The 25,092-nt window shown below is 40.8% G+C and overlaps 2 protein-coding genes across 6 annotated transcripts in view; both read right to left on the bottom strand.

Moving 5' to 3' along the window:
* Window positions 1-331: 331 nt before the first annotated feature.
* On the bottom strand, window positions 332-22,327 carry gnl1 (guanine nucleotide binding protein-like 1). The gene is made up of 12 exons (XM_034221651.1): window positions 22,072-22,327; window positions 21,161-21,305; window positions 19,923-20,059; window positions 19,641-19,792; window positions 17,717-17,788; window positions 16,043-16,235; window positions 13,331-13,429; window positions 7,472-7,654; window positions 6,368-6,546; window positions 5,358-5,544; window positions 4,606-4,746; window positions 332-2,652 (listed from the first exon to the last, which is right to left on the bottom strand). The coding sequence occupies exons 1-12, from the start codon at window positions 22,142-22,144 to the stop codon at window positions 2,384-2,386; spliced, it is 1,830 nt and encodes a 609-aa protein (XP_034077542.1). The 5' UTR covers window positions 22,145-22,327; the 3' UTR covers window positions 332-2,383.
* Window positions 22,328-22,989: 662 nt separating this feature from the next.
* The window catches only part of znf384b (zinc finger protein 384 b), a 13,057-nt gene continuing 10,954 nt past the window's right edge, over window positions 22,990-25,092 (bottom strand). For all 5 annotated transcript variants that reach the window (XM_034221673.1, XM_034221674.1, XM_034221677.1 and 2 more), the window contains one exon: window positions 22,990-24,170. In XM_034221673.1, the coding sequence (XP_034077564.1) occupies window positions 23,835-24,170 (336 nt within the window). In that variant the 3' untranslated portion in view covers window positions 22,990-23,834. The remainder of the gene's footprint in view (window positions 24,171-25,092) is intronic.

Genomic DNA, 25,092 nt, shown 5'->3' with positions numbered 1-25,092 from the left:
AGATCTGAGTACTTCTACTTTTACTCAAGTGCAAGATCTGAGTACTTATACTTTTACTCAAGTACAAGATCTGAGTACTTCTACTTTTACTCAAGTGCAAGATCTGAGTACTTCTACTTTTACTCAAGTACAAGATCTGAGTACTTCTCCCACCTCCGCTTTTGAGTTGTCATATTTAGTGTCGTTCTTTTTAAATAACTCAATAAATGAAGAAAGGGTTTGTCATTAAAAGATATTTCGCTAACATATTTAAAGATCTACCGCATTATCTGACAGAATTCATGAGGAAATATCTTAAAAGATGTCTTCAAATACAAAGACACAGACGGCGTAGAGGAATACTTCATTTATTGCAGAAAGCAGTCATCAGGAATGAAATGAGGAATGCAGCAAACAGCCTGAAATCACCTCAAGCCTTCACACTACTCTCTCTAGACTCTTTCAGTTTTAATGTTTCAACAAAAAAACTAATTCACATCAAAACCAGTCTGCTGTCTCTCTGGATCAGCGTGGTAGTGCGGAGTATCTGCTTGACATTGTACCAAAGGTAAAATGACTGCTGCAGTGTGATGCATTACACAGTAACACAGCACGGTGCTGAAGAGCCCCCTCAGTGAAAGCATGGAGAGGAACCACAGCACGGTATCATACAGCACTCAGGATTGTAGCGGGGTTATCACACGGGAGTAAGAGACGGAGACGAAAACAAAACAAGATGAAAACATGGCGTTGATGGACATTGAGAATTGTCTGCAGCAGCTTTAAAAGATCGGACTTTGAAATTGATCACGGCGTCATAATTATAGTTCATAAAACAGATGGAGAGTGTGATATTTACAATGACGGACAGGTGGAAGCTAAGATGGTCGGACTGGCTTTCTGTTTTGTTTCTGCTTTCGTAGAGTTAGGTGAGAAGATCCATACAACTCTTAAATCAGCACGGTCAATATGTAAGCAACCAAACAGACTTATTAACGCATGAGGTCTTGTTTCTTTAATCCATACAAAGAAACAACATTCCTGTTTCCAGGACTTTTTCTTGGCCACATTTCACTTTGGTTTATGTACGGCTTAAAAAAACAAGATAATTAAGACATTAGTAGGGATTTTATTTTGTAGGGGTGAATAATGAATCAAAATGTGATCAAAACCACAAAATGGACGGGAAAGATATTTGTTAAATCCCCAAAAATGTCCCCAAACTATTTCTTTGTTCATTCAAATAACCCCTATGACCATTTTTTTTTTTTAATTAAATGAGAATACAGATGTAAAAATTATCATCCTCTCCAATATCGGGAATCATATAGAAATTGCAAAATCAGTCCAAATAAAAACAATTCCATATTTTTTTCCCAATCATCCAACCCAGTCTTTTTACGTCTCAAACTCAAGATACAAGAGTGGCATTCATCTTCTCGTCTGACTCTCAGAAAGTACGTGAATATTTGCGTGTCGACCGGTTCCTGTGACACTGTTGAGCTTCTCTCCGTTGGATCCGACCCACTGTACTGCTATAATTAAATTAACTTGCTGAAGAAGTGTAGACAAAATCCCACACTTAACTCTGTAGATCTCCATCTAAGGATAATGTTTGTAGTAGTTAAAACACTACAAGCTAAATTCCTGAAACAGCCTCGTCCAGCAGTACAGGATCCCCCCCCCCCCCAAACCCCAAAACATTTTCTTTGTTTCCTGCTGACTGTGTGAAACCACACCAAATAAAATATCACTCGCAGATTCAGCATTTTCTAACCCTAGTTCAGAAAAATAAACTTCTAACGGAACCATCACACTGGTAACTGTATGTAAAATGTTGGTTTTAGTCATTCCACTTTTATGGCCCCATATCTCGCGTCCCCACGCCCTTTAACCAACGTTTTGACGAACTACGGTCCATAAAGGAGATTTACAGCCGAGCTCTTAAATCTCCAGCTGCTCCAGTGAATGACATCATATCGACATTTTGTTTTATCATCCTTTTGCTGAACTTTGGCATCTCAGCTGCAAAGTCACTTATCGATGAGGAGATTGAAAACCAGTTTGATTGATTATTCCAGACCGAGGGGAAATGACTTTGTTCATTTAGGCTTCTGAGAACTACATGCAAGAAACAAAAGGGAAATATCAAACCAAACCCTAGAAGCAACACGAAGGAACATGTGTGGATTTGTGGATGAAGAAGCAGAGCAGAGGCACAGCATGAACACATGAATATGCTCTGTGTATTACAGGAAGGAACTCATCCGATTAGATCATGTTATTGTACAGAGAAGGATGACATGAGGAGAGGAGCTGCAAAACAAAAAAGAGGGGAATGCAGATTTAGGAGGAGGGAAAAATACACAACGGGGAAAAGGAACCACTTCTGTCTTTTTGCTCATCACTCGCACTCGTTTTCCCGCAGGACATTGAACATGTTGACAGTGAAGCCAGATGGCTTTTCTTCCTTGGGTTTTGGATGTGCAAACCCCTCGTCTTCATCATCCCCGTCCTCATCGTCGTCGGCGTCCCGGTCCCTCTCGTCCTCCGGCTCCGTGCTGGACTCTCCGTCCTCTTCGTCATCTCTCTCGCCCATTCCCTCCTCCTTCGTGGTGGTCCTCCCCTGCAGAGCGATGATCTCCGGCAGGTCTGGGTGGCTCTCCCAGTGCTCTGTGGACCACAAATGACCAAAATATTAATTCCACCCACCTGCTGTTTTCACCTTCCAAACACACTATACTGAATATATCAGAGTCCACATGATAACAAAGGTATCTCAACTGCAGCTGTGAACATGACAGGATGTGTGATTACCTAGAAGAGCATCAGGACTGTTTGAGGCATATGATAGCTATGTGATTAACATTATGCTTCAGCCTCTATGGAGAGAGACATCAAGCATGCTCATTTCTGACGTGGAGCTAATCTGAAGTAAACATTGAAGACTGCTTTCTATTCCTCCATCTTGTGACTGTGTAACTCCCTCTCTTGGATATCAGCATGTGAAGGACACTGTTCAGGAACTAGTTGATGCTCTGTATGTGATGACTCCTTCCATTCTGGAGAGGATCAGAAATACATGGATCGTGAGATTGAAGCTCAAGCCGGGGACCAGTAGGGCTGTACCCGAATATTCGAATATTCGTTCGTTGGCCAACTATTCGGGTTTCAATTTTATTATTCGGATATTCGTTTTTAAAAAATGTTTCAATTTATTTAATTGTTTTTTCTAAATGTATGCTATCAATAAAGGCGAATTGCCATATTCTTATACTATATTTATACTTTTGAATTGCACTGTTAAAATGCGGAAATCTATACAATCTCAGCTGTGCTCCTGACATCGCGTTCACTCACAGTCACGAACGCAAACGGCACGCTTCACCTCGCTTCACACACCTGAACACAAAATGCCGAAGACTTCAGCTGCGTGGGACCATTTTAAATTGGACGACGGTAAGAAGAAGGCAGTGTGCCAAATATGTGACGAGAAACTGGCCGGTGGCACAACAACTCTGAAAAGTCACCGGATGCTGTAAGTACTAGCCTAGCTTAGCTTAGCTGTTGGCAAGTTGCCATGATGAAGCTGCTTTATCCGCCGTTTAAACCGTAACGTTACACATGGTAAAATCGTGCTCTTACTTTGCTTGGACAATAGTTGCAAGCAAGCGAATAGTTTTTTATATTAGTTTTTCAATTTGATCCGAATAGTGAAAATAATAGGAGCAATGTGGAACATCTGGGGCTAAGGCAATTACTGGCATACAGTTCGTTCATTTATTTTTCATTCTTCATTTATTTAAATACTGTTTACTGTATCGGTAACAAGTGTTACCCTGTTAGGCCGACTGTTACGGCTATGTTATTAAAAGTATTGTTGTTATAACAGAAATATGTGTTTTGTATCTTCAGGTTGTAAAACGTTATAGACGGAATTTGGAACCGGATTTGGTCCCCGGGCGCTGCGCTGCGGCTGGGTTACATGCAGAGGACACATTTAGTTTTAATGTATGCGAGTACTGAGACAATACATAAATATAAATCGTAATAGTATGCTCTTTCTGCGCTTCTGCTTAACAGCGTGTTGTCAGGTGTCTCGGAGCGTGTTATGACATTTAAAAAAAAATAAAAAATCTCTCCGCACCGAATATTCGAATATTTGCTGCTGATTACTACCGAATATCCGGAGCCCGAAAAATGGTATTCGGGACAGCCCTAGGGACCAGTGATTATTAACATTTTGAGATTTTGAGAAAAGTCAGAATTTTGAGAGAAAGTCCGAATTTTGAGAGAAAGTCAGAATTGAGAAAAATGTCAGAATTTTTAGATTTTGAGAAAAAGTCAGAATTTTGAGAAATTCTAGATTTTCAGATTTTCAGAAAAAAGGCAATATTTTGAGAAAAAAACTCAGTATTTTGTACATGGCAGGATGTATGACTTGTATATCAGCATGTGAAGGACACTGTCCAGGAACTAGTTGATGCTCTGTATGTGATGACTACTTCCATCTGGAGAGGATCAGAAATACATGGATCCTGAGATTGAAGCTCGAGCCGGTGACGAGTGATATTTTTCCAAACGAAGCTGAAAAGATGAGTCATGCGAGAGCTTTTGTATGTTTACCCCTCAGGCAGCTGTAGCCCGGAGGTCTCAGGCAGAGACACAACCTGCCGTCGATCGCTAACCGCAGGAGGCTGTTTGCTGCTCGATAAACATCCAGGCGAGCAGCTTTGGCCGTTTTATAGCCTCTCCTCTCTGCCCACGCTGGGAAATACAAAAGCAGATGGAAGGGGGACACATGATAGGGATTAGTGACAGTAGAAAAACCATCTGGATATTCATAACATTTCAGATTGTTGTGCTTTTATTTATGTCTTAATGTGTGCATGTGTCTGTTGATTGTATATATATATTGTTTGTATAAATATTTTTATATATATATTTGTATTTATGTATTCGGGATTGTGGGAAACGGTTTTTCGATCCGTCTGTCTGTACACACAAACTGAAAGATTGACAATAAAGTTGACTTTGACTAATGTAATGCCAAACCTTTCTAAGTGGTACGTACAGAACATATAGATATGTTCCACGTTCTGCTGTCCTGATATCAAGAGGGAGCTTGTTCCACCATTTTGTATCCTAAATATCAATCATGAGTGTTTTTGCTAAGAGGTATCCGAGTCCCACCGACAGTGACTCGCCCTAATTAAAGGAAAAGTCTTTTTTAGGTGTAAATGGTAATGATTCTGCTCTTGTTTTGATAATGCCTCTCAATATTTGTAATGGATTGAGGCAGTGGTGAAGGAGGCGTGTAACTGTGCACATATGAATCACAAACTCTTAGAAACGTCAACAAATACGACACGACTTACCCTCACACACATCCCAGGCGGTCCAGTTCATGTCCTCGGACCCTTGGATTCCAAGGTGGGGTTTGCTGTCCACCAGACTGGGATGTTTGAGCTTCAGCACCGAGTAGGTGGGAGTCCTTTCACACAGATAACCCACTGAGCTGTAGGGCTCCTGCAGCTGAGACACTGGGTAGATACCCGCCAGAATCTACAGAAAATAAACAACAAGAAGGAGAAAGATCAATAAGACAAATCAAAGTGCTCCAAAACTCTTGAAACTGCCATAAAGATAGTTTCAAAAAGAAGTGAGCATTTGAAAGATAACAAGAAATGTATGAAATCAATAATACATTTTCCCAGGGGTGAGTGTGCTCTTTAACAGGATTACGTTTCTTTTAAGCCCAAAACTTTAAAGTAAACTCCCACTCAGAGGTCGCGTTAACCAAATACTTTCCGTCTATGACGGATTTTTTTTAACAATGACGGAAAAATCTGAAAGCCGTCCGTCATTTTAACGGATTAGAACAAACTCAGAACAGCGTCACAGTTTCCCCACAGCGAGGCTCCGGTGTTATGCCGTGTTATGCATGCCCGCCCAAAAGGAAATCATAGAGGTGCAGTGGACATGCATAACACGGCGCTAACAGTCCCCTGTTGACAGTTCACGAGCGTGCTCTCTCCACCCCCCCCCCCCCCCCCCCCCCCCCGGCAGAGTTGTGTACAGGCCGACCGACGGGTAATAATGGATTTTGACGGAAATGTTACGATCCTGCCCTGCCCCTACTTTTTAACGCTATTTTATTTTTATTTCAGAAATATTTTTGGACTGTTTATTTCTTGTGTCTTAATTTCTCTTATGTACATTGCCTTGTTTTTTATGCTGCTGCAACGCAAACATTTCCCAAATTGGGATCAAGAAAGTACCTACCCACCCACCTACCTACCTATCCACCCACCCACCCACCCATCAATCTATCAATCTATCCATCCATCTATCATTTGGTTTCAAATACACAAAAGTGAGGTTGTACCTGCAACTGTTTATCCACAATGGAGGGGAAAACCAGTCCGGGACAGTCGCAGAGCTTCACTGTGGGGGTGAGGTAGTACGTCTGGAAGTATTTGGTGTGGCCTGGGGTCCGGGACACGCTCACCACCTTCCTTGCCACCAGGCTGTTAATAACCGACGACTTGCCAACATTCGGAAAGCCTGCGGGGGGGGGGGGGAAGAAATGGGTTTAAGATTTATAATCTAGAAAGGACTTCCTTACTTTGGTTTGCTGATGCTAGCCTTGAGTTGTGCGGTGGATTGAAGAGAACTGTGTCGTGGCTTCCTTCCTTGCTTGCTTTTCTTTCAAGCCACCAGACGCCTTAAACAGACATTTCTAACTCGTTTTCTTTCCTTTACATTACTTACAGTTGAAGAGTTGCTTGGCCTCCGATGGTTAGATGATGTGTTTGTTCAAAACTCAAATAAAATAACAAACAACTTAGGTATGCTTTCTTTCTTGATAAGGCTTATATAACGTAATAACTTAAAGGGTAATTGGACTGTTAAAAACTGTGTCTCAACGGCGTCTTTCTAGCAGGTCGCCCATCTGTCACTTTAGAGCAGGCGCCGTGGGAATTGTAGTCTTTTATAGTGTGTTGACTACAGACGGCACAATTAGGTGGCCTTTCTTATAAAACAAAAATACTGGCTCTAACACACGATGTTTTGTTTTGTTTAACAAGGTAAGAAAAACAACAACTCTAAAAAAAAAAAAATGCAAGTTGAGAACTTTCTTGGAAACGGCTTTTCGTTTCTAATCTAGTTTAAAATGTTAGATTAGATATACTTTATAAATCCCACATAAGGAAATGGTTTTGTTACAGAAGCATGGGAATTAGGCAATGCAAAAGACCTATCCACAAATAATGTGGGTTTTGAGTGATTTTTTGAACGCGGTGAGGGAGGAAGTGTCTCTCGGTGAAATAATAAGAAAATAAAGTGGTAAAAATACAAAGATACAATACACACACTAGGAGTTTCTCCAATAGGATGTCACGTTGCATGGCCCTATCTTTTGACACCAAGAAACTCTGATTGGATCTGTCTGCATAGTTATACTTTTCAGTGACAACTCGATGCGTACCTATGCAGCCTATTGTGAGAACGCCGTCTTTGTACAGCTCCTGTGACGGGCTGTTCATCTCCATGGCGATGTCAGTTTGATGCTCCACCAGCACCGTCTCTAATCCGTCATCGAGCCGCTCTCCGTCCATCTGCTCGGCGCCGGCATCTCGCCTGATCTTCTGCTCCCAGCTGGAGAGGTCAACTTTGAAAACAAGAGGTCAAAGGTCAACACAAATGTAAATATGCAATGAGTCAAGTTCAGAGTGAGGGACAGTTTCATCCCACTGGCCATAAGACTGTTAAACACCTGAACTTTTGGAAGAACATCCATAACATCCGTTTGCAACTTATATAATAATAATAATAATAATAATAATGCATTTTATTTATATAGCGCTTTTCACAACTCAAAGACGCTTTACAGTATGAGGGAGGGTAGACAAACATATATATACACCAATATTCCAATTACTGTATATAGACCAGGGGTTTTCAAAGTGTGGGAAGGTGAGCCTTCCCCCCAGAGAACATAAGAACACCCACGCCCGCCCCCCCCCCCCCCATGCCATTATTATTATTTTTGTTGCTATAATGCAGGGGCATTCCATTGCATTTCAAAGAGGTCCAGTGAGAGAAAATGTCATTAAATGCTCTATTTTCGCTGTCTACCTTTCTCTTTTTTGAGCACGCCATTTGAAATGACTCCGACTGTTTCTCTCTTCTTGTCTTGTCTCTGTGTGTGTGTTTGAATCTATCGTACTGACTGCACCGATTTCATTGGCTGAGTAGCGTCACCTCCTTAGAACATTAAATAATAACTTTTTAAAACCTTTTTATCTTTATGTTTTAAACATTTTCAATATCGTGGATAAATCCTTATATGCTCCCGGCAACACACTGAACTTTGCCTCCTTCTTACACTCACCCCTACTTTAGTGGGAACAATGAGTCTGCGTCTTTGATGCGCACAGGCGGATGATGCGGGGATGCAATGTAGACCGGAATAAACGCAGATCATCCTCTGGCTGCAGCCTTGACCGCTACTTGCTTTTGATCAAAGTCAATGCGGAAAACCCGCACTCACACAGGTAGGTGGAGAGGCAGGGGTGGATTGGGAGTAAAAATCAGCCCTGGAATCTCGGGGGGGGGGAATGAGCACTTTTACAGCCTTTTTGGTGAGGTGGGGGAACTCGGTCGCCAAAAGTGTGCAAGTGACACTTTACTCATCTCACGCTGCGCCTCCCCTGAAGCTCTCTGGCGCCCCCCCAGGGAGGCACGCCTCACACTTTGACAACCGCTGATATAGACTATTCTGCACTGTTTCTATTATATTCTATTTTATTTGATTTACCTGTACTATTTTATCTGTTTTATTGTGTTGCACTGTTGGAGGAGCCTGTGACCTAAGAATTTCACTGTCATAATTACACTGTAGCTATGCACACATGACAATAAAAGCCTTGAACCTTGAAACCAGAGTGGACAAATGACATACGTCTTAGTCATGACTTTTTTTTTTGAGTATACAAGATTAGAAGATTTACATAAATAGATATCACCGGAATAAACCGTATTTAATTGTGTCTTAATGTACATTATTTAAATGTCATATTCTGTTCTTGGACATATCATATTCTATTGACATGTATATAGACTTCTTGCACTATTTTTTAATGTTTGTATTTTATTATATATATGTTGCATTGTTGGAGGAGCTCAGGTCAGAATAATTTCATTGCCATTTCTACACTGTAGCTAATGTGCATATGACAATAACATCTTTGAATTGAATAGAAGTTTGGATTTTTTTTTTTTTTTACTTTGGTACATGTTCATGACCCCAGCTAAAAAAAACAAATAATCAGCACTAAAGAAAATCAATGTATTTCTGTGGACAGGGGCAGCATCAACACATATTTCAGCCACCTTAAAAGAACAATACTGGTGCATGTGTTCTAGGGTGGTCATTCAAATTGAAAGTCGGAAAGTCAAAGCTCCAACACCCAGAAGAGTTTTCTTGACTAATAGAATTAATTCTGGGGGTTGGAGCTTATGGCGCATTTCTACTGCAGCACGTAGCACGGTTTAAGCGTGCCTTGCCAAACCCGGCCCGTTTTGTTGCGTTTCCACTCGGGGTAGTTCCGGTTAACAGGTATTTTTTCACAGTTTTTCTGGCTCTCCAAAATCCAGGTTCTTTCCGGGTCAACAACCGGGCTGAGTATGCTAAACTAGTGAGAGAATCGCTGGCAACTAACTACAACAAAATGAACATATTTGACCGTGATTTAATTGTAATACACATTTCAAAATGATGCCGAAGTAACAACATACTGATACCGGTTAGTAAAAACCATGAATTAATGCTTTAACAAGTCTGCAGACAGACGGCAGGCGAAAAACCTTTTAAAATACGTGTTTTCTGAATGGAGCTTGGCTAAGCTAACGCAGTATATGCTCCGACCGTCCACACTCACAACAACGGCCTACAGACATAAATAAACCAGCGACTGTATTCGCCATGACACAGACAGTCTGTGGTTTGGACTTGTTTAACTTTTGTCCAGTTTCTGAACAGATATGAGGAGCTGTGAGCTCTGAGGGCGAACAGCTAACGGCTGATGTTGGTTTTGTGGCGAAGTCACGCCCATCTACTTCCGGTTCATGGGACCTTATTTCGGAAAAATAATGTATTGAAGTCAATGGAGAGAGAAAACGTATCTTTCGATCCCGTTTGAATTGTGCCATGAATTACACATATGATCTTCAAAAATAATTTCCATGTCAAAAAAGTCACAGTTTGTCGTAAAACTGTTGAATTATAAGACTATGAAAAATACGCAACTAGAAAGACTACAAATCCCAGAGTCGCGTAAGTGATGTCACAATTGTTTTCCTCCACTAAGAGATAGCTAAGATCAGCGCCATATAGATAGAATCTATCTATATGGCGCTGGCTAAGATAAGATCACTTTAACAAGATGCCTGTGTGCTTAGTACCAGGTTGTTATCATACCAGCAATGGGTCTTGCTCGCTCTTTCGCTTCCCGTCTGATGAAAGGACCAGGAGTGGCTGGATCAAGTTAGCTACCTAGCTAGTAGCTAGCACGTTAGTTAGCATTACAGCCTTGTCATTTTTATTAGCCTTAACATGAAGTAACATTAAGTAACCCAAGATGTTAAACAGTAAGAGTAGTAGTCATATTTCGTGAACTCTTTGAAGAGTACTGTCATCACCGGTGTGATCATTCGATCACCATTTTATCACAATTATTTAATGACATTAAATCGATCGCCGATCTTTTCTACTTCATGCTATCTGCACAAATGGTTGACATTAAACATTAAAAGGACCAGGCAGTTCAGAGAGAATCAAAGGAAGGCAGGCAGGTAGCTCTGCATGACATTCTTCTGGACGTGTTTCATTGTGGTGATGGTGAGGGTAGTCAATCCTTTTGTTGACAAGACAGTAGTGACGGCCATCTTGGTGACGTGTGTTGTTCTGCTAGACCGGAGATGTAGTTCATTGAGCGTTTCACACAAACAAATGTGTTACTTCACAGTTTTACGACACATTTTTTTTTTTGACTTGCAAAATGATCTTTTAAATTGACAAACATCATATGTGTAATTCGTGGCACAATTCAAACGGGATCGAAAGATAATCTTTCTCTCTCCATTGACTTTAATACATAATTTTTCCGAAATAAGGTCCTATGGAGGTCCACCGGAAGGGGAGGGACTTCGCCACTCTATTGAAGATGACGCCACGGCTCCGCCTAAACTGCGTTACTATAGTTACTACCCCAGTTCCTAAACTGTAATGGAAACGCAGCATAAAGTGAGCCTGCCCTACCAAGGCCTAACTATACCGTACTAAGCCGTGCGCGGCCCTGCAGTGGAAATGCGCCATTAAACTTTCCGACTTTCAATTTTAAGGACCACCCTACGTGAGGCTAAACTTCAAGGTTGATGAGGGAGGGGTAAATGTTGTTGGAATTTGAATAAAATTCACCAGGAGAGTTTTCTTGACTAGAATAACGAATTCCGGTTGGAGCTTAAAATAAATGAATTAAAAAATGTACCTCTCACGAAGGACCACCCTAATGTGTTCGCTATATTTAGAATATATTCACCTTGCAGTCAGACCTTCTCTGACAGGAACTGAAGCCGTTATCTGTGCTCTCTTTAAAGCCAGACTCAGAGCCTTTGAAGAGGGCACAGCTAACCGCTTCTGTTCCTCGTCGTAAAGGGCGGTCTGACTGCAAGATAAAGTGCTGAAAATATTCTAAATATAGCGTTCGCTTAAACTGGTATTGATTTTTTTTATGTAGCTAAAATAAATGATGCTGCTGCCCCTGTTCCAGTGCCCATACACCTCTTTGCTGCCATGTTCTGTAATGTAGGTAATACTATGGAACATCTGAAACCGTTTATTTGTCCCACAGAGGGGAAATGTATAATGTCCCACAGCGGGGACAGTGCAAAGTCATCATTAAAAACTCACCTGTTCACCATGGCCTTTGACCCCTAACCCATCACAGTCCCCCTGCTTCCACTCCTACTGCTATTTATTACATTTTTTACTTTATTATTTGCCCTTTTTGTTTGTTTGTTCAGCATGTAAAGCGGCCTTGGGTCCCTTGAAAGGCGCTATACAAATTTAATCTATTATTATTATTAAATAAGACAAACTGAAAGAGATTAGCATGTTAAATACAGAGGCAAGCACACGTTAATTAAATACAAATCTAATAATTAGACATGGGTGAAGATAGGTAGCAGCCTAGTAAGTGAACATATTAAAAAGTCATAAAGTAACAGCCATTGCATTACAGTCGCATTGACCCGAAGACACATTTTGAGTTGTATACCCTGTTGGAAAGAGGAGATTCCTAGCTTTCTAATGATATCAGGATTGTTTTTGTACTCCAAATATTAAGCGAAATATGTCACATTATATAATGACTATCACCGAGTCATCATTTTGAGAAAAAGGCCTTCAAAGTTTTCTCTTCTCTGGAATCCATCGATCTGATTGATTATTAGCGGCTAATAAATGATCAAAATACTACGGAGGGAAGATATTTTCGTTTGGAGGGGAAGCTCGCGAGTGTGTGTGTATACGTGTGTGTGTATACGTGTGTGTGTTTGTGTAATTTTGCGTTTGTGAGTATTGTGTTTGTTTCCCGGGGAAAACACTCAGGAGAAACACCGGCTGTTGTTATGCCTGCAGTGACGTGAAGTTACTCCGTTCTCCGCTTGTAATTATGCCGTTACAAGCTTCAAAGTTGTATTTATCATCTGAATTTGCCGAAACAAGTTTAATATTCTGAAAGCCAATAATCTATGATTACTATACTCTTAGATTCATAATGTCAGCCGGAGGGAGGGAGGGAGGGAGGGAGGCGCTGCGGAAGAGCAGATTGCGAGTCCCTTTACAAGCTTCAAAAATGTATTTATCGTGTGATTTTGGAAATAAAAGTTTTATATTCTGAAAGCCAAGACTTTGTTTGTTTAAAATCAAACAAAACACCCGAACCCCGGAAAAATAGTTTTTTATGTAAATCCACGTTTATTTTGAAATGAGCCGTTGCGACTTCCGACCGATTTCGATGGAGCGGGTCACATTTATAGCAGTAGTAAATAGTTAGAAGTATATTTTGCACGCTGTAAAGTAGCTGCCACACACACATACAGTACATTAACCCCTCCTAGTACTATGAGCAGTGGCTCATAGTACTAGGAGGGGTTAATGTACTGTATGTGTGTGTGGAGGGCTACCAAACACACAACGATGAATAATGAATAAGTACCTCATACATATATTTCAAAACAAACAAGTAAGGAACTATCCCTTTTATGCAGGACAGACACCCACCTTTCCCCGCTGTGATCTCCTGGCAGGCCTTCAGGATATCTAAAGGTCCTCCAGCGTGACTCCAGTCAGCCTTCTTCCTCATCCGCTTCTTCTGGAGCACTACAGATCAGCAGACAGACAGGCAGACAGACTGTTATTTTAATCGCAACCAGAGCCAGTCGGGTTATTCTGGTGGTATTACACTCAAATTAAAAGTCCCTGAGTGGCAGGTTTATTTAAATGACAAAGCTCGCTGATGTTATCTTTTCATGTGTGTCACTCAGTCCTCTTTCTATCCCGCCATGTTCTCCCCCTCCTCCCTCCTTCATAGCTTCTCTTGGACTTAACATCTCACTGTACATTTATATATTCAGTTTTGTGAGGGAAACTTCTGTGTAGCAATGCAGTGGGAGTCACCGACTCAGGAAAGAGACACGGGAAGAGCAGGAGCTTTGATGTCAAACACCGATGGTTTATTTGGAGCTTCGGCCGGAGAATTCACATCACAAGTCACAGCAGCCACGATCTGACTGCACGGTAGAGTTGCCACGTCAATTTTGGAGCGCCTCTCTCTCGTTAGCCCATTTAACTGGTTTCTCAGAGAGTAATCAACATATTTTGATAAGATAGCCTAAACAGTTGGGAACACTGAGTTACTTGCGTCTGACACTTATGGCCTCGAAGATTTCATACCTTGGAGTCCACAAACAACAAAGAAGGAAGTGTCCCAGTGCACCCACAACAATAAACCATCTGTGACCTAGGGTTGCCCGGTCACAGAATGGGAACAACAACATTATGGCTGATGCAGCCTATGTCCTTAAAGGAGATAACAGACGTCAGGGTTGGTCATGCACGTCATATCTAGGAGTCTAGGACAATTATTTCCCTAACAAGTTTCATATTTAATATTCCATCCCTCACATACTTATGTATACATAGCCGTGGCAACATGTTTCAAATGGGGGGTGCTGTGGGGATGACACCAGGGCCGGTTCAGAACCATTTGCTGCCCTAGGCAAGATTTGAGCTGGCAATGAAAAACCTCTACAAAAGACCAATACACTACAAACAGAGAAACGTATTGACATGGTGGACAGCTTATATAAAAAGGCTTCAAATGCGTTCAGTAGTGTATGAACGTGTTTTAATTGGGGGGTGGACGTCAACTCCTCTAGGGGGGTCTGTGGGTATGCCCCCCCGGAAAGATATGTTGTAACATTTTAAAAGTAAAATGCTTCAATCTGGTGCACTTTGAGCAGAATGACTAGAGACCTGATCTAAGGGGGTACAACTTTAAAAACACCCATATGAAAAAGATCGGTTATCTTATTTTACCAGTTAAAAGGTGGGGGAGGTAAGTTTGAGAAACCGGCTCGAGATACACTTTTTGTTATATTCCATGGAATGCTCTTAACATCCCGATAGCAATGAATATCTGAAGTGCTTTGACAAAAAATCCATAAAAATGTCATCTCTGGAAGCCGTGGCGCTGTAAAAAGCTCGACCAATCATCTGAGCCGGCCCGGCTAAAGTAACTGGATGGCCTACCTGCCTGTCAGCCTTCCATCTGTGCACAAACTTATCTCGTGCCCTCATTGGTCATGTGCGCGTTCGTGTGTGTTGGAGGAGGGGCTCTGTGAGGAAGTGGCAGATTTGTTCCGGCTGTGTATTTTCAAATTCTAGCGCACTCGAGCTGGTTTCTCCTAAATTACCTACCCCACCTTTAACATTTATGCATATTTTTTAATCTCTAAGATAAAACGATATTTTTGGTTTACTGTCCTATAGCATACATTGGAATGATTTCAAACTTGTTGTTATTTATCCTAATAATTATAAAGGTGTGCCTTGGAAATATTTGTTTACATAAATTGTGATTTTTTTTGTGACCGTTTGAGACCCACTGAGATAACTTAGAATAAAGTGAACTACCTGAACCGTCAGTGTCCTTTACCTCACTGAGCCTCTCAGTCTGACAGGAGAGGGCTCTCCTCCACATTATTTCTCTCAGCTGCGGGCGCCTGATAAGCCAACATCCCCCACTTTCACCACTTACAGCGGCAACAGGGCAAATTGAAAATGTAACCGGGGTGAAAAGGGCGTTACATTTACTTAATTATGAATGTTGTTACATCAAGGCTGAAAATTCGGTTTTGTGTATTATATTTCCAATTAATCTGGTGGACGTGCAGATTCCCTGTCCTCCATCAGGGGGTGCTGCAGCACCCTCAGCACCCCTACTTCCCACAGCCATGTATGTATGCATGTGTGTGTATATATATATATATATATATATATATATAATAACTTGCTTTATATTTTGTTTTTCTAGTCTTTTTAATTTGTATTGTACAATGCCATGTCTTTTATGCTGCTGCCACACAAACATTTCCCAAATTGGGAGTACTATCTTATCTCGTTGCACTTTTGCTTGTACATGTGATGTTTTGGTGTTGTTTTGTTTATTTCCGTTAACAGTCAAGTGGGAACTAAGTATTTTTTGTAGTAAGTTTTTGTGTTTCTCTTATTTTCCTAAGATACCGTTATGTTTGGCTGTGAATAAGAAAATATGAAGGACAGACCATCTATTTCTATTTATTTAGTTTTTTTAGAAAGGGGCAGGTAGACATGTTTTGTAAACAATTGTTATACATTAAGTTGTGCATACCATGAACGGAACACATACCAAACAAAATGAAGTCTTATCTTATCTCCTCCCTCTCTCCTCACCTGTGCTGTAGGCCTCTCCTGGGTGGGAGGTGAAGCAGACGATCTGCAGGTGGGGGAACTGGGAGGTCATGTAGTGTTTCCAGGCGATGACCAGCGGGGGAGGACACAGGTCGGCTTTGTTCAGCACCAGGATCACCTGCTTCCCCAGCTCTCCTGTGATGTAGTTGTACAGGGACGGAGGGAACTGCAGCACCTGGATGGTTGAAGTAAGGATACCCATGATTAGAAAAGTAATTATGGCCTAGTCAACGAGAAAAGGACTAGATCTTATCCTTATTAAAAAGGGAGTAGACGAGTTGTGCTGTTTTTAACTTTACATTAATACTGGATGACGGCTGCCGTGTCTTTTGCCCCTCTCCAGCTCTGCCTTTTTATCGCTATATTTCAGTGTTTGTTTACTTGTTTCGTTGTGTGCTTTTAACTTTGTCTGCAAAATGCGAGATTTTGTATTTTAGTATACATGCTGCATTGTTGGAGGAGCTCAGGTCAGAAGAATTTCATTGCCATTTCTACACTTTGTGCATATGACAATAAAACCTTTGAATCTAACTATATGTGATTTGAAAGTATACGTTTGTCGGCAGCAGATGTCTGATAATCAAGAATTTAATTTAAAAAATAAAAGTACCTTAAATGCAACTTCTTCCCCCCATTTCTTTTACAAAACTATTGTAAAATTGTAATATTAAGATTTGACGAATACGGAAATAAATTGGTCAATGTGAAAAATTGGAAGACATTGATTAACTGAAATGCTGATCTCAGGGTCAAATTGATCCGAATACTAAACAGGACTATTGAATTAGTCATCAATCAATCAATAGGGCCCAGAAACCTGAGTTTAAGTAAAGACAATAGTAGACCTAGTATTATTATTAGTGTTTGTGAATTAGAAGTATCAGATGGGATAGTAAAATCATTTTCATTGCGTCCTAATCTTTATCTATGTTCATTTAGAACTCTCATTAAATGTTTTCATCTTGCAATATTAATTTGTTGTTGTTTGACACTTTCCTGAATACAGCAATATACATGTATACAAATAAAAACATCTTGTGATTTGAAAGAATAATTAGAATGATGTGGTAAAACATAATGAACACCACGTCAGATCTTCAGATGGATGTTGACTGTGTCTCCATCTAGTGTGGAGACAGATGTCTCCTCGTCATGCTGCCTCCCTGATGGCTCCCACAGGATTGTTGACATCCTCGTGGATTCATCTTCTTATTACAGACACATGCATTTCCAAACATTTGGTCTATATGCTGTAAAATGTATTATCTCTTCGATTTGCACACGGCATCTATTGCACGTCTGTCCGTCCTGGGAGAGGGATCCCTCCTCTGTTGCTCTCCCTGAGGTTTCTCCCATGTTCCCTTTAAACTGTGGGTTTTCTCTGGAAGTGTTTCCTTGTACGATGTGAGGGTCTAAGGACAGAGGGTCTAAGGACAGAGGGTCAAAGGATAGAGGGTGTCGTTTTTCTCATACTGATATTCTGAACAATCTGTGCTGTTGTATTTGCTGTAAAGTGTCTCTACTGTAGGCTATTTTTATTATATGTACAGCACTTTTGCTCGACCAAAAATCGTTTATAAATGTGCTATATAAATAAAACTTGATTTGATTTGGTTAGATTATTTCCTACAGGCTGTTGTTTGAGAGATCACCTACCGGGTGCCTGATGTCCACGATTAGCAGGATGACGTCTGACATCTCCAACACTCGCCACAACTGCCTCCATGTCTGAAAGATAGAGAATAGAAGTGGGATGTAACAGGAGGTTTGATATTATTATCACATGTATGTTCCTATTTAGCATGATGGCTTATTAGGAAGGAGGTATATTAGGATTTTCTTATAAATACTTTGTTGTAATGTACTGCTCCCTTTTAGAAGTATAAAAATGATATCCAATGAAACACAATTTCATTCCTCAGCTCCACTTAAAAATCCATCACCTCTAGATTACTGAGAGTCACTTATTACACCACCAGCTGCTCAAGCTTCTGCCTCCTGAGCTCAGCCCACGCTCTGAAATTAAAATGATCGGCAGGGTTTTTAACTCACAGCCTGAGCAAAACTGAGATATATCACACCAGTCAAGGTACAATGGGTCTCCTCGGGGAATACAAGGGAATTAACAGGCATGTAACACACTTCCTACAGATCCCCACATGATCCCACTTTAGAACAATGACATATTAAATGTATGGTACGTCCTGCAGTTAAAAGCTGGAGAACAGCTTCAACAATTATGTCTATTATGATGAAATTGGAAAAGCGAGTGTGCTGGGTAATGAGCAGTTCAAATTAAAACACATTCATTTAAGTTTGAATGGCTTTTAACAGGATTCAGACATAACTTAGATCTCACAGAAAACAGAAACAGTCAGAGCTTTCAAAACCTAGATCTAGATAGAAAATCAGGGAGCTCTGACCTGCTGAGTGATTTAATACAAAGAATGGAGTGAATTTTGACCGTTTGGATGACATGAGAACTAGGGCCTTACATTTAATTTATTCTAGTGTCTGTTATTATATTGTTTATGGTTGTAATTTTGAGGCTTGCCCGCACAATAATAATAATTTTTATTTTGCTTTAGACCCCATTTACACGGGAGCGCAAACGGACCGAATTCGTTATCAAAAAGTCTTCCGTTCACACGAGACCACTGGAGACGCTGTAGTAGAGTGTTTTTCAAAGTGGGGGCGCCAGAGGGGTCACGCAAAGTTTGAGGGAAACAGGATTTATTTTTATTTTGAAAGTTCAATTTAAAAATTTTTTTTTTTTAGATGTTATTAATAACTGTATATCTATCAATCTATGTGTCCTTTGATGCCAATCTTTTCATATTTTTTGTTTTTGAATCACACGACTGCCCTTCAAGCCAATCAGAATCGAGATGCCGCTACTGAGAGTGAAACTGAACATCTGCTCAGCTTTTGGAGCAAGTGAGAGCTAGTGAATGTTTCGCTCTGCAGCTGGACGAGAGCACGGATGTAGCAAATGTTGCAGAATTGTTCGCATACATCAGATTTATTTCAGAAGATAACTTTGTTGAGGAAATATTATTTTGCAAAGCACTGGAAGGTAGGACCACATGAAGAGACATTTTCACATCATCTCAAATGGACTTGACTGGTCTCGTTGTGTGGGTGTGTGTCCAGATGGGGCAGTGGGGCTATGACAGGCAAAGAAAGCGGAGTGACAGCTTCGATCAGGCAGAAGGCCCCAAATGTAGTGGCAACGCACTGCATGCTCCATCGCGAGGCACTTGTACACATCCTTTAAACAAAACAAAAATTGCAACAGGGGGGTCCCCGCCAGAGGATAATGCTATATGGGGGTCCTTGGCATGGCAACGTTTGGGAACCCCTGCTGTAGTACATATGCCGGGCCTGTACGTGGTGCTGTACTTCCGCATGAGACCGCTCAAAACAAACTGTAGATACACTAATAAAGAACAGAAAATGAGTTTCTGGCACTTTGATGGACAAAGGCCTTCAACAGTGTGTCAGTAAGGTAAGATAAGATGAGATAAGAAGTACTTTATTGATCCCAATTTGGGAAATGTTTGTGTTGTGTGTAACTTACCTCCAGGTTGTGCTCAAAGTGGCTGAGAGAGCCCTCGGGGTTTCTGGAGTGCAGGTCATCCAGGTGCTCTCGGTACGACTTCTCCTCTCTCTTCAGCAGGTTCTCTCGTGTCATCTCATAACTCCAGGGCGGTCGTCGTGGGAAACCAAGACCTGGTAGTGAATCATTTAATTTCATCGTGTCAAGCAGCAGTGACCCACTCCATTAACCTACTCTGCTTATCCGTCTGAGTTATTTTGAGACTGTCATGTGAAAAGCATAAAAAAACAAAACAAGTCAGACCTTTCTCTGGAGGGAAGACGTCGTCGATGCTGATCTCATCCTCCTTCCCTGAGAGTGGCTTCAGCACCTTCTCCCTGGCCACCTTTTTCCTCTTTTCCACTTCTTCTTTACTCTCTTTCTCAAAGTGCAGTCGGAACCTGGAGAGAGGATGAGGGCGTCAAAAGGTTTGCCTAACATCATTGGGCTGATATATCCAGGGGTGCACATAATTGGTACGCAGGTACGCATGCGCGGCAAAAATCTGAAATGCGTATCGCCACTTGTGTCACAAAGCGCATTTGCGTAACGACGACGTACTTGTGGAGCTTTTCCAGAAGGCGGTTAGATCACCGGACGACAGAGTTGGTCTCCGTGTGGCGTGTGCACAGACGGGGCTGCTCTTAACGTCGGTCTGTACAACGAAATTGTGCCAAAACTACGCCAACCGGTTGCGGAGGGAGACTCCCCCCCCCCTTCACTGGAGAACTGCGCAAAAACAGCTGATCACAACGTTCACGCTCTGTGGTGACGGAGTACACCAGCACTAGCTCCCCCTACCCCCCCCCATCTCCGTCTACGTTCGCGATACTTTGAGTGGAGCCAGAAGTACCAACCACTGACTCCAGGTACTCATCTGAGTACCTCACTGAGAAAGTTATGTGCACGCCTGGGTATATCTACATTTTAAATCACACAAACTTGAGAAAAAGATGTCTCAGTTAGTTGAAGAAACTGACATCCTATATTCCTCGAGCCATCAGACTGTACAAGTGGCAGCTTAATCAGAACAGGTCTCTTAGCTATTTTACTTATTCGTTGCTCAATTTGAGCAAATGTGTTTTATCATATTATATAGTATGTTGTGATCTTGTTGTGTCTGTTTATCTAATGTTGTCACTGTAGACTTAACACTGTCACAGTCCTAATTTCTGGACATACATTAAAAGACCTCTCAATTGTACATGAACACAGGAAACAAATATAAGATCAATCAAATAAATCAAATAAAGTACCTAAAATATGTTTAATATACCTCATGCAATCTTTGATATATAGCTCCAAGTAATTATGCGATCACTTAGTTACCAATTAAAACATCCTACTGCTGTTCGCACCGATGCATTTTAGGTACTAGCAGCTATGAAGAAAAACAAGACGCCTATGTGTATTAATCCCAGCAGGATCTTAAACCTAAAGAATATCATTCTTCTATGAAAGTTAAAGGGATTGTTAGTATGGATACTGTCGCTACAACTCACCTGTTGGGGTCATATCTGCCTTCCCTGGCGAAAGGCTGCTGATTTATTTTCCTCACATCAGTGGTTTCGCTGTCCGAGGTGTCTGACTGTCGCTCTCCTCGCTCCAGACTGGCATTGCGGCTGCTCGGCCCTGAACCTGTGTCACCTGGAAGTCAAAGATCAGGGACCACAGTTAAACTCAGACATAAATCCAATACCAACTATATCTAATGTTGACACTCATGCTAGCTGTCATGGATGCCCTGTGACAATTAATTCACGCTTTTCTTCCTTGATTCAAAAGCCAAAACTGCTTTTATAAAATCCTCTGTCATCAATGGAAATATTTGGTTTCATTGCAATTGATTTTAAATGTATTAATATCTTCCTCACAAGTGTTGGAATATGCAAACTCAGGAAAACCAGACATTTTCAAAGTGTGTGTTTGCTATAATATTGTTTCATGTTTCAAAAAAAGGTCAGAAATTCCACAGCTTTGACAGTCACAAATGATGTCCTTTTCTTGAATATATAAAGCACATGGGAATATATGAGCCAACATGCGGTTACTGTAAAGGGCTGTTTTGAAATGGCTCTCTACACTACCACATGACCTTTACCAATGTAGTCATATTGGGTTAATGAGGTCATAGAATGTAATGATTGACACATTTTGACACCTCTTTTACAATACTACTTACACTGGTCAAGGTAAGTTACTAATGTCACATTGCTTGTTATTGCGGCTAGCATTAGCCTACAGAAGACATATTTGTTATCTAGGCTAAATGATAGTTTAAGGCTCTAATTGAAAATACTCAACCCAACAAAGACACACAGACACACATTTTGCTGCTTAATCACAATTATCTGTGGAGTCAGAACCGTTAGGTAGCAGCTAACGCTAGCATTGCTATGCTAACGGCACATACCTCTCTTTCTCTCCCGTTTGCCTTGTAGCTGTTTCTTCTTCTGTTTGGTGCTAAATGGCTTTTTCCGGGGCATATTTATAAAGTAAGCTGGTAAATAAATAAGGCTATGTACTGCGAATTGCTATCTACAGCGTGTCACACAGCTTTCTTCTTGACGTTATTTACATGGATGAAGTTTCTCGACTCCTACACTTTTCAGTGACGCCATATCCACTGCAGACCGCAGAGGATTTTGGACGAGACCACATTTCAGCGTTTCAAAACTACCCGAGTTTTGATCATTTGCTATTTATTTTGATTGTACTATATAGATTTAACTTAACGCCAAGTATATAGGTTCATTCCGTGTATCATTACACACAGGTACTACGTGTGTGGTGCCTTAGCTGACATTAAACCACCCTGCTATGTAATGGTACAGTCCACTTTTGTAAACACCTCACACATTCCATAGGAGCAGAAATGCTTAGAACAATATACTTGGATGCACACTCACAGTAGCATCTATTAATACTTGTATGCATAACACATGAAGCATAGTGTTTGCCTCTGTTTATCAGGTTTTAAATGTTTCCTATATCATGGCAATAGTTTATTGACAAAAACAATGAAAATAAATCTGAACAATTTGTCAATTCAATAGTTAGCCTACTCAATCTACAAAAAAGTATCCAATTTAAAATCCAAGTAATTTGTCTAATCCAGAAGATCTTTGTAGCCTCTTAAATGTTATTGCGTTTTTGGATTGCAATCTAAAAGGAAAACTTTAGCTGCATGAAATTGTTTCAGTCTTTTCTGACGTTGGTTAGACCAAAAGAAAGACAAATTAACTGAGAGAATATTTACATTATTTTAGGAGTGGCCCTAAATCAATACCCTTGCATATAAACACTTGAGCACATAAGGGAATAATGTCAATAATGAGAAACATTTCAGAGGGTTTATTGAATTTTTAAGCCTGAAAAAAAGAGACAAAATTCAGATGTGTCAGTATATCTAAAAGGAAGTATTATAAACATTATTATCAGGGAAGTGTAACAGCAAGAACATATTTTGGATAACAATAATTTTAGGACACACCACACAAATAAGTACATATTAAGGATTACATGAACGGCTCATCACTTCCTCAAAGGTTATGTGACGGCTACGAATGGGACTAAATAGGTTATATGGATTACCACAGCCTTTAAACCACACAATCCATACTTTATAAACTGGTAGTATATATATCTATATATACTTGATAATTTCTCTTTCCTGAAAAGGAAATAACCTCTAGTCCCTTTTCAGGTAAAAAAAGTAAACACAGTAGAATGATGTAAAAACTGTCAGTCCCTGTATGAAAGTATAAAAAATTACCTTCTCAGTCAACCAACAGCTTCATCTACAGAGACCATAAATTGCTATGGCCAGAACTGTATGTGTATGAAGCGCAGGAGGTGATAAAAACAAGGATGAGTAGAATCACATCCCTATCATAAAGCCATCACTGTGATGGACTGATAAACATACTTTATTGCAGCCTTAACATGCAGCTTCCAGTCAGACAGATAAACAACAGAAACAACAGACCAAACAGGGCAGAGAGAAAAACAAGAGAGACAAACTAATACAAAAATAAAACTAAATTAGTCTTCAGTATACTTTTCACCCATATGGTTTGTCCCGTCTGTCTCAAACAAAAAGTTCAGGCACAGTCTTGTTCCAAAGTTCGTCTTAGTATTGCTTTTATCCTCCATCTTCACGTTCACCTCTCTCCTCTAAGAGTTGAGGTGCTCCACTCGGATGGTGGATGCCGACACAGTGAGGCAGAGGTCTTTGTGGGAAGTGAGGTCCGCTACGGTGACTGGTTTGTACTGGATGTCACTGGCGGACACAGTCTTATACTGGTGCAGGTCAAAGGGACAGGACATGGCGTCTGTCTGGTAGCTGCTCTGTCCCTGCTGTCCTCCGTCTGCTCGGCTCGATCCTCCGTCTGCTCCGTCGTCTCGGCTCTGAGCGGACACCTGGCTTTGGTTCTGGTTCTGTTGTCTCGCCTGTTCTGCGTTCAGCTGGTCGGGGTTGTGTTTCTCCATGTGTTTCACCAGATACGTCTCCTGAGATGAGGGGAAACAGTGGACACATGACTACACTGCTAAAAAAAAAATCTGTCTGGTGGCAGTGAGGCGATTCACAGCGTTTCAGGTAGAAGTGATTTTCAGAAAAAGTAATACCTTTTAAATGTACAACCTTTGAAGTGTATAGGATGCACGTTCGATAGCTGAAACCAGACCCTCGCACATATAAAAACTTGGATTCAAATCGTATCGGACCTCAATTAAATGGATTAATTGACGTATTTAAGCTTCAAAAATCTAATTGTGTGTCATGGCTTTATTAAAACAAAAAAGGTTTATCAAGATTGACTTCTGCAGACCATGCAGATGTGTTTTGGTTTTGTCCACATGTAAAGCTTCTTTGGAAAAGAACAGGCCATTTCATTTCTCAGAGATTCTACACCTGAAGTTAGACATTTATTTTACCTTTTTGTACCTTGGAAATATCCCTAAAAGTCATAATTAGTGTTAAATACCTTTTGAGGAATAGAATACTAAATTAATTAACTATTATTATACTCCAAAAAACAAGGGGGATACATATGGGGAAAACTTGGATTGTTATAAACTTCAAGGATGTTAAAAATGTCTTATTTTTGGTCTGACCTTGTTCACACACACACACACACACACACACACACACACACACACACACAACACACACACACACACCACAACACACACACACACACACACACACACACACACACACACAACACACACACACACACACACAGAGAGAGAACACACACAGAGATATACACACAACACACACACCACAACACACACACACACACACACACACACACACACACACACACACACACACACACAGAGAGAGAGACACACACACAGAGAGACACAAACAGACACACACACACACACACACACACACACAGAGATATACACACACAGAGATATA

Source organism: Gymnodraco acuticeps, unplaced genomic scaffold (genome assembly GCF_902827175.1).
Source record: "Gymnodraco acuticeps unplaced genomic scaffold, fGymAcu1.1, whole genome shotgun sequence".
NCBI lineage: Eukaryota > Metazoa > Chordata > Actinopteri > Perciformes > Bathydraconidae > Gymnodraco > Gymnodraco acuticeps.
Note: the sequence above shows the minus strand (reverse complement) of the source record. Positions and strands in the feature narration are given on the sequence as shown.

Bases quoted from the DNA above. Each gene is read 5' to 3' on its own strand.
- gnl1 (XM_034221651.1), bottom strand. From the start codon at position 22,144: ATGCCCCGGAAAAAGCCATTTAGCACCAAACAGAAGAAGAAACAGCTA. The intron at 21,306-22,071 runs GTATGTGCCGTT...TTTGACTTCCAG, and splicing joins CAAACGGGAGAGAAAGAGAG to GTGACACAGGTTCAGGGCCG. The intron at 13,430-16,042 runs GTGAGGAGAGAG...GCTGATCTGTAG, and splicing joins AGGAGAGGCCTACAGCACAG to TGCTCCAGAAGAAGCGGATG.